Source organism: Watersipora subatra, chromosome 3 (genome assembly GCF_963576615.1).
Source record: "Watersipora subatra chromosome 3, tzWatSuba1.1, whole genome shotgun sequence".
NCBI lineage: Eukaryota > Metazoa > Bryozoa > Gymnolaemata > Cheilostomatida > Watersiporidae > Watersipora > Watersipora subatra.
Window position 1 is genome coordinate 49,190,607 of NC_088710.1, and position 10,150 is coordinate 49,200,756.

The following is a 10,150-nucleotide window of genomic DNA, read 5'->3' on the forward strand; positions in this document are numbered from 1 at the left end:
AAACACTTGGTTTAGCTTAGAGCAAGAAGGTAACTGGAAATATGCTGCATTTGGATGGATAGAAAAGGTGTATCAGTCTCTTGAATCTCTTTAAGCAATGGAAAATTTTGCTATCATCTCTCATTAGTCATTCAAGAGAATGCTTGATCTTTTACATGTCTTTTATGGGAATATTCTATCCTAAACAATTACATATTATAGTTTTGTATTGTTCTCACAATCTTTCTGTTTTTTAGTATAACTAAAAATCACATGCAAATATATTTTGTTGAGATTTTATAGCACCTTAAAAACATCATTTAAATCATTTTGTACGGTTTTGCATCATTTTGGTTAAAATGATGCAAAATCGTACAACCTCTAATTGAACACCGCCTCTATGTGAACGCCACCTCTGTTTGATCGCCACTATGGGAGAAGAGTTGAAAATAGAGCGCCACCCTCTTATTGAACACTACCTTCGTTTGACCGTCACTTTGACATTCTTTGATCTAAAGTTATGAACCGATAACAGCAAGTAATCAGCAGAAGAGTGTCCACAAAATTGTATTAATGATGAATCCGCTTACATCAAAAACAATCAATTCTCTCGTTGTCCAATTCCAAGGCTCTTTGTTTTTTTTTTTCGTTAAAACTTCTAAGCAACACCATAGAAATAATTAATAACTGCATCAGGCTAATAATAATTCCTTGTTTAACACGGGGTTGATACTTTGAAGTATTGAAAAAAATGATTTTTATTTATGACGGTTGATAAATGACTAACATTAGGCTAAAAGTTGTGCTTACTGCGCATGCGGCTAAACGTATATAATTAATGTGTTTGTTTCAAAAACGTTAATTTTTGTTTTTGCATGTATTATAAGTATGGTTCGTTTATGTCACTTGTTCATGAATATATATTTGTAGTAGCATTTGATAGATTGTTTTAATATAACTTATAAATTTGCAGATTTATAGCATATTATTTGATATCATCATTTGGGTTATCTGATCCTACAATAGCTTGACGCGTGTGACTCCCCTTCTATTGCACATAAAAAGCTAGTTATGGCTGCCAACTGTAGCAAACATATAGGCAAACGATAGGCACTCACCTAGTTATAGTACATAGCCAAGAATACACTCAACCAGTTGGAGCTGTGGAAATAATTTAAAGACAGATAACTCATTCTCACATTGTGTCTGTAGACTGCTCATTACATAATTGTTAGTTTTTATTTCTACTAAGTATACCAGGTAACCCATGAACCTTTTATAATTGCAAGCATTCGTCACTTCTGTAGACTACAGAGTCCACCCATACATCATGGCCACCGCCTCCACAAGCAGCACAATGGAGATAGACCTGTCTGAGAAGTCAGTTCTGGCTCCAGCAGGAACCATTCCTTCAGTCTCTGTTTCAATCCATCCTCTTGTATTGATGAACATATCAGAGCACTGGACCAGGACTCGAGCTCAGTCAGGGAAAGCAATGGCTGGTTCGTATTCTGTTTTGAAAGCTTATTTTGTCTCACATTTGACTGCTAGAGTCTGTTGATGTTGCTCAACAGTTCATTTGCTGGGCGAAAGTTTTCCTCTTGCACTTGTTATTCGATCATCAATAAAGATACCATAGATAAAATAGCTAAGAATGATAAGAACGGCGTAGCCTTGTAGTTAGGTGCGTGTGTTGCGAACTTGTGGTTGCAATCTTCATGAGTTCAAATACAATATAAAGTGCATTTTTCGTCGTTGAAAATCTATCACTATTATTCTGTTAAAGTAACATGATTGAAAAAATACAACTGCATAACAGCAATTGAAGGTGTGGTTTTGAGGGATTAGTTATTGCAGTTTGTATGGAATTCACCCTTTTTTCAGGTATGAACCCCAACAACAGTATTAGTTTTCAACACCTGAGGATGCATTTGTTTTTGTGTGACCAACTATACTTTAGTACAGTTTGCATTGTATATTTTTAGTGTTTGGAGCTGTAATTGGTAAACAAAATGGTCGCTCAATAGAGCTGTTTAATTCATTCGAGCTGGTTAGTGTTGAAATCGATGGAAGTGTTCACATTAAAAGGGAATACTATGAGATGAAATCTGAACAATGTGAGTACTAAATGTCTGCTATTTTTAATGAAAGCTTTCTATATTTTATTCTGCAAAGCATTGTCTGAGATGATTAATGCACTTTTCGTATTCGCCAGACCTTTTTAAACAAATTCATTGTGTGTTCATTTTGTATCTGTTTGCATTATTTTAATACTTTGCATCCATTTGCATTATCTTAACATTTTGCACCCGTTTGCATTATCTTAAAGGTTGACTTGCAACAAAATTCACATTACAGTTATTTGGTATCAAAAGATTCACCATGTCTTACTCTGTTGTGTTGTAAGTGCCAAATATGTGGAAACGTGATTACAAGCTCTTAAAAGCTCAAAAACGAAAAGCCGCCGTAGATTGGAATCTCTTTATTTCGATGACGTAGCCACGAAATTTGGTTATCGTCTTGTCACGTATGTTCTCACGTGAATTGAAAGGCCAATACAAAGCTCAATATAAAACTTATCGTAGTACTAGTTTATGACAAACACTTCGGGTTTTACCAAAGACCCCGTATCAAATATAGATGCTCGCTACTTTACAGTTTTGTTTCGGCCTGATCTAATCGGCAAGTCGTAATCTGATCATGTGACCCAATACTTCGCAAATAATTTTTGCAGCACTTTTCGATTATCACAAGTGACCAACAGGCTCGTCATGATTATCAGACAATAATATGTACTCCTTCAAGCTAAAGCTAAAAAATTAAACGAATTTTTACGGTAACCATCTCATCCATTTTAGAAACCATCTCTCACAACTACATCACATTTGAGCCGTTTTGGAAAGGGAATCCAAACTATGGCGGTCTCGTGTGGCTGCGATTTTCTGTTCGTTTGTGAGCTTTTAAGAGCTTGTAATCACCTTTCCACATATTTTGCACCTACAACACAACAGAGTAAGACATGGTGAATCTTTTCATATCAAATAACGGTAATGTGAATTTTGTTGCAAGTCAACCTTTAACACTTTGTACCTGTTAGCATTATCTTAAAATTTTACATCCGTTTGCATTATCTTGACACATTGCATCCGTTTGCATTATCTTAACACTTTTCACCCGTTGGCATTATTTTAACACTTTGCACCTGTTTGCATTATGTTAACATTTTGCACCTGTGTGCATTGTCTTAACACTTTGCACTTGTATGTTGTACAACGCACAAAAGGATATCTCACCTTAAGACTTTGTTAGTTTTCAACTCCTAAAGCATCAAAAATACTTATTCCATTAATTTTTTTTTAGAGGGTTTTTGGATATTTCATCCAATAAAAAGTCAGTTATAACTACATTTGTTTCCTTTGAATAATTGACGAATCTTATTATTTGTAAATTACATTGTTTTGCAGTCAAGCAAGTCTTTCCTGACTTTGATATGCTTGGTTGGTACACAACTGGAGGACAGCCGGATGAAGCTGACATTGAAGTGAGCAGCTATAAACTATATTGTTATATGAGTTTTTCCTTTCAATTTAAAGTTCATTTGTGTATCGCTTGTTATTCTTTTACTACTTAACTTACATACTGAAAAAAGTATATAATTTTTAGTATCACATTAAAAGCAGCATCAGGCAGATAATTTATTTCTGACTGCAAAAATACATCTTTGTTTATACATGTACTAATTTTGATGAATATCGTTGGTATGGTTGACTCTCAATTTTTTTATATTTAGAGACGTTTATGATGTCTTCATAGTATATTCCACTAGTTTTTGCTAGTATATTCCACTAGTTCTTGATAGTATATTCCACTAGTTTTTGATAGTATATTCCACTGGTTCTTGAAAGTATATTCCACTAGTTCTTGATAGTATATTCCACTAGTTCTTGAAAGTATATTCCACTAGTTCTTGATAGTATATTCCACTAGTTCTTGATAGTATATTCCACTAGTTCTTGATAGTATATTCCACTAGTTCTTGATAGTATATTCCACTAGTTCTTGATAGTATATTCCACTAGTTCTTGATAGTATATTCCACTAGTTCTTGATAGTATATTCCACTAGTTCTTGATAGTATATTCCACTAGTTCTTGATAGTATATTCCACTAGTTCTTGATAGTATATTCCACTAGTTCTTGAAAGTATATTCCACTAGTTCTTGATAGTATATTCCACTAGTTCTTGAAATTACTGCTTTCAAAAAATTTTCCATTGATGACACTTGAGTTCTACAAATGAACTTTTCCATGGCTAGTAGTATATTTGTGAATGCTAATCATATGCATGGCTTATGACATACAGGTTCACAAACAGATCTGTCAAATAAATGAGAGCCCAGTAATGGTGAAGCTTGACCCACTTCTCCGGACAACAGACACGGTGCCTGTCAAATGCTATGAGTCAGTTATAGATATTTCTGAGGGCAATACACTCATTCTTCTTGTAGAACTCAACTACTCTCTTGTCACAGAGGTAGGGTTGTTAATACGGCGACATTGGGGGTATTAGTATTAGAGTGATTCAAGCAGTGTAATGCATACCATTTATCTAGGATGTAGATGTAACCTGATGCAACAAAATTCCATAACAGTGGTTAATATTCCTTGTAGATGAACTTACTCAAGATTTTAGTAGACTTTATCAGAAAGAATATGGGTATTTTTCTATCATTGGCGATTTTCTTTTATGTCGGAGGTAATCTGACTGCCAGGATGTTTCACGATTAAGATTGACCTAACTTAATCGCGTTTAAAACGCTCAGATAAGAATATGCGTCGAAATGGCATCAAGCCCGGCTACTCGTTTCCTTCATTATTGGTATTGGCTTTTGTGATCAAGTTGCTGCATTACGCGTCTCTATTCTGTCAGTCTCTCGGACGAAGTGCAACTATAGACGTCATGATTGCACTTTGGCTTGAATCTGCGTGTTTTACCATGATAAATTTTTGTCAATTTAAACCTTAAAACATCATGGCAGTCGTATCGCCTCAAACAGCAAAAACAATCGCAAATGATTGAAAAATACTGATACTCCCTGATCAAATCTACTAAACTTTTGTGTAAGTTCATCCTTAAATCTACTTGACCTACTTGACCACTTGCTTTCCAAGGGTGAATTTCTTGTTATCTTTGCTCTTTTTTGGTTTAGGCCCACCTGATCGTTTCAAGGAATTGTTTAAAAGATTACGTATTTATTTATCGAGAAAAAGTTATTAACATTCACAGCAAAAATCTGAGATTTTTTTATTGAGATAATGCAAACAATTCACCATAGCCATGTTTATGCGGTGAACAAAGTGCTTAGAAATAGCACATGGAGGTACTGTAATTCATACAGGTGGTGCTTTGAATGAGTGTATAGAAGTAGTGCATGAAATTAGTGCATCAGAGTAGTGCATAGAGATAGTGTGTAGAGGTAGTACCTAAAGGTAGTGCATAAAAGTAGTGCATAAAAGTAGTGCATTAATCTATTACATCACAGTAGCGCATCAAAGTAGTACATAGAGGCAATGTATATAAGTAGTGCATCAAAGTAGTTCCTAAATCGATGTAGTGCATAGTTTTCTATATTTACAGGACGCAGAGAGGATTGGAGTTGACCACGTAGCCAAAATCTCTAACGTGGAGTCTTCAAGTACGGAGGGAGAGGATTCTGTACTCACCCAACACCTTAGGGCGCAACACAGCGCTATTAGAATGCTCGCTAGTAGGCTAGAAATCATGAAGTCATACATTAAAGGTAAAACATAAATGTTACACTAGACCTTTCTAGAATTATAAAGCGTTGCTTCAGCATTCTCTGCTCGTTCAACTGGTAGTACTAGCACACTGCTGAACATCATTGTAATCTTGATGGTGCAGGCCTATGTATCATATGTAATATATGTATCATATATAATATATGTATTATATGTAATATATGTATCATATGTAATATATGTATCATATGTAATATATGTATCATATGTAATATATGTATCATATGTAATATATGTATCATATGTACTAGAAATTCCACTGTCATACAGCCCACGACCAAAGTGATATTGGAAAAAAAAGAAAGGGTACTGATGGTTGAGAAATGCAATATTAGCAGTCAAATAGCACTGCAGTGCAATAGGATAACTGCAATGGTAGCTGAAATGTACTGGGTGTGGGTGTTATTATATACAACAAATAGCAATAATGAAAGGAAAGATTATATGTTTATATCTCTCCTCTGCAATAGGAGAAATGCAATATTGGCCAATATTAGAAGTAAAATGCACTGATATTATTAGAATAACCAATATTATTAACATAGTAATAATATAAAACCAATGCACAATTTTGTTTACATTTCAAAACGTCATAGCTAACAATATCACGAAGTTGTGATATTTATATAGATTTTTAGAAATTCTGTACTACGTAGTCATTGTTCTGTAGTCATCCAAACTTATAATTAGTTATTGTAATAATCTCACAAGAACCGTTAGAAAAAATATCGTCGTCATTTTCTTTACTTACACTGCGTTGGACATCAGTTAGAATACCAAAGTACTCCAAATTGTCTAAAATGTCAGTTACTTTTAAATCGGCAAAAATGAAACGATTTCAGTACTAACTTAATTACAGAAACCTTCGCCAATTCGACAATGCTATAGACTGGTGAAACGTGCACGTTATTTTTTTCGTGAAATGCGCACGACTTAATCGTTCTATTCTCTGTCGCTCGGCGTTTTAATTTCCGGTCTTAACTTTGATAAAAGTGAGGCTTAGCAAGTTTAAATAACGATTTTCGGCCAAATAAATCTGTCTATTCATGTATAATGCGATCAGATGGGTTAGTTTTAGGAATTTGCGGTAACCTTTCAAAGGCTTGGTAACATATTTAAATAGGTTTATATGCGTTTTGTATCATTATTATACTTAAACGACTTTACTAAAAAATAGTTAAATTTGTTGATAGGATTTCATTACAAAGGTTTGGTGATGGCCGTTAACGGATAATTTTTCGGGAGTTGTGTGCACATGTGCATTTATCATAAATCTCCCAAACCAATCGCTTCGCTCGTGTTTGGTCGTGGGAATATACGTAATATACGTATCATATGTAATATATGGATCATATGTAATATGTTCTGGTTGCTAACCAAATTATGGCCCTTTGAAAGTTCATTCGAGGATAGCTTTGTGAACGTTTTGCTTCCTGGGTATAACTTGTTTGTTACAGGCTTTTTGAGCTTCCTTTGTAAAATTAGGTCTCTATTTGCAGCGGTAATGGAGGGTCAGCTGGAACCGAATCACGCTATTCTCAGAGAATGTAGCAGTATGTGTCACAGACTTCCTTTATTAGACACACCAGCCTTTAAAGATCACTTTTACCATGTAAGTGATTACTCTATTTCCAGTTATTTCTGCTCACTTTTCTTTTCTCAAACTCTGCTGCCGGCACACTTTACCCCCAGGGCTGATACTCCCCCTACAAGGCCCATTAGGTTTGGCCCAAAATCACATTTTAGGGGGGTTTTTAGACCATGAGGCACTGTCAGTGAATTTGCTACTTTAGGGGTGGTTTCCTCAACCAAGCCAGTAAAAGGGCCCATGCTCATTAAGGTTTTATTCAGCCAAAATAATACCAAGAAATTGCATCGAAATTCCAGTCTTCATTTAATACAAATTGCATTTAAATCTGCATGCTTGCTGACGGGAAACAAATGGAAAAGAGACAGTCGACACTGAATCATCTTAGCAACCCTTTAGCAATATACTCAGAACGAAGGATATGATATTTCTTTCATTGATATTCCCTATGTTTTCCTTTGTAAATGAAAATGATGATTTGATGTTTGGAATCAGTTTTATTAACCCTTTTGCAGGCATAGTGACATTTTGTCGTTTTGCCATACTCCCAATTTACCGTCAGTACATCGTTTCAGAGTAGGAGTTGTCTACCTCTCACACCTCGTGTGTAACAGCTTTGTGATCGATTGCATGCTTGTGTTGAGATTTATACACTGTGTTTTTTATAATATGGAGAGGTGGTTTCATAGAGTGTTATGGTATAATTGTAATAACATAGTTATGATTTCATGAAGTATTTAATATGTTTAATTTTACTTTATTTTTATTTGTTTTATTTGTTGTCTCATGGGCTAGTTTGCTATGAACAGCATTGACCAATGATAATATAGCTCGTATTTATATGTACTATTGTATTTTAGCAATGCAATGACGTTGAGCTAATGGCCTATCTTGGTGTGATAACTCAGGGCTGTCAGGCAATGAATCAGGTACAGTCGTTACAATTTCTTCATAATTTTCTCTTGTAATCAGCCATCAGCAATTGCATGCAATGTTCTACCCTCACAAGACAAACTTAGCCCTGAATAGGCTTTACCATTCTGAACTCACGGTTTATTGAAGTGATTTTGTGTTTTAAGTGAATAAAATTTCTCTTGAATTAGGACAGTACGCTGTATTCGCTTCCTTTGTCAATATATATTCAATCATAACTTTGAAATAGATACAAATCCACTAGGTCAGACTCTATATATTTATAGTACATATACTAGTATATAGTGTCTGAATATACCCTGGTACAGCATTCATGGATGCCTTGTATAGCTCCATATAGTTAAACCTATGCTGTGTTTTCTTTATCTAGGAATATTGTAGAGGGAGAGTTTATTTTGGAAAAGTTTTGTTCTAGTAAAGTTATTCAGAATTTACCGAAAGACTAAAGGATTCTACAAGTGTTTTAATATGTAGCTTGGCATGCGTATCACTCGCGATATACTTTTGTGATTCTGAATACCAAGGCTAGTAGAAGAGGGTAGTCGGTTTGTAGTCACAATGTCAACCTTTGAGGTAATTATTCGTCTTGATTAGCTTGTTAATAAACAGTGTTAATATAACATGTATACCATTTTAAATGGTTTACCAGCATCGACTGTTTTATAAAGTCTAGAAGGTTTTTAAGAAAAAACAGCTTTTAATTATTTATTGCATATTTGCAGTATTTAAAATTTGTCAACAGTGCTTTTGGAAGAGCTGATTGTTATAGCCAAAGGCTGGTCTATCATATTCTGTAAAAAGATTTTGGTGTGCGCAGCATAAATTTGTGATTGCATTGGTTTTCCATCAATGTCAAAATTTCGTCAATGCTTACTATGTCAACATGCAGAAGTAATTGTTTATTCATTTACTTATTGGTTCTCTGTATCTTGTAGTTTGTAGCCAAGTTCAACATTCTTCATGACCAACTCGGACCAGGTGGAAGTAAATTAATGAGAGGCCTGTACTCATAAGCCTGATGCATCTCTCCGTTAGCTCGTCTAGTTTTGGTGCTCCAGCAACAAAGAGCAAGACTACAGAATGTTTTGCTGTAAATACAGGCAACTTACTCTTTCCCTAGTAAATTTTGTTATGTAAAAATTTATTCATGTATCTATTGCTTATATTTTTATAAAAATCAAGATCCTCTGTACGCAAGCTTCTGTTTAAAGATGTCAGATCGCATCGTATTATTTAGTACGCTGGTGGCATCGTAGATCGTTACTAAACTGTTGTTCATGCTATCAATGAGTGTAATAAGAAATATGGTTGGCTTATAGCACAAACAGGCAAAATAACACTGCTATTTCCTTTTTCTTAAGGTTTTACAATGCTGCAATAGTGAAGATATAAAGAGTTTGGTTTAATTTGTATACTTTTTTGGTCACAGACCACTTTTGTTCACATTATCATTGCACAGATGTGTAACTTGTAGGGATATGTGGTCCTCAATGCACATGCATGCAAGTGAATTATAGTAAACATAGTTTTTGCAGGCATAATCACGCAATAGATGAGCTTAGCAGCATACACATAGTTAACCAAAGGGCACAATGTTAGGTGCAATGTTATTGCTTAACGGCATTCGGCGGCATTAGATTGATGGTCTATGCTAAGGAAAACTAAGCATAATAAGCATTTCAAAATATTTGAAAGTAGTTATGCAAAATCTTTTTAAGAGTACGCTGTAATGTTCGAATTATAGAGACCAGCTAGAACATCGGCTTTCCTTTTATCACATGAATTGTGCTCTCATGAAGTTCATAGAGCTTCGTGCAATACCCATAGACC

At 34.8% G+C, this 10,150-nt stretch overlaps 1 protein-coding gene across 1 annotated transcript; it reads left to right on the plus strand.

Moving 5' to 3' along the window:
- Positions 1–1,282: 1,282 nt before the first annotated feature.
- Positions 1,283–9,655, plus strand: LOC137391044 (COP9 signalosome complex subunit 6-like). The gene is made up of 8 exons (XM_068077388.1): positions 1,283–1,481; positions 1,965–2,096; positions 3,444–3,520; positions 4,343–4,513; positions 5,618–5,780; positions 7,299–7,411; positions 8,248–8,316; positions 9,256–9,655. Exons 1-8 carry the CDS (start codon positions 1,310–1,312, stop codon positions 9,331–9,333), a joined length of 975 nt encoding a protein of 324 aa, XP_067933489.1. The 5' UTR covers positions 1,283–1,309; the 3' UTR covers positions 9,334–9,655.
- Positions 9,656–10,150: the final 495 nt, after the last annotated feature.

Excerpts from the sequence above, each read along its gene's own strand:
- LOC137391044 (XM_068077388.1), top strand. The coding sequence starts at position 1,310 with ATGGCCACCGCCTCCACAAGCAGCACAATGGAGATAGACCTGTCTGAG. Across the intron at positions 3,521-4,342 it reads CGGATGAAGCTGACATTGAA|GTTCACAAACAGATCTGTCA; the intron begins GTGAGCAGCTAT and ends TATGACATACAG. Across the intron at positions 7,412-8,247 it reads TTAAAGATCACTTTTACCAT|CAATGCAATGACGTTGAGCT; the intron begins GTAAGTGATTAC and ends ATTGTATTTTAG.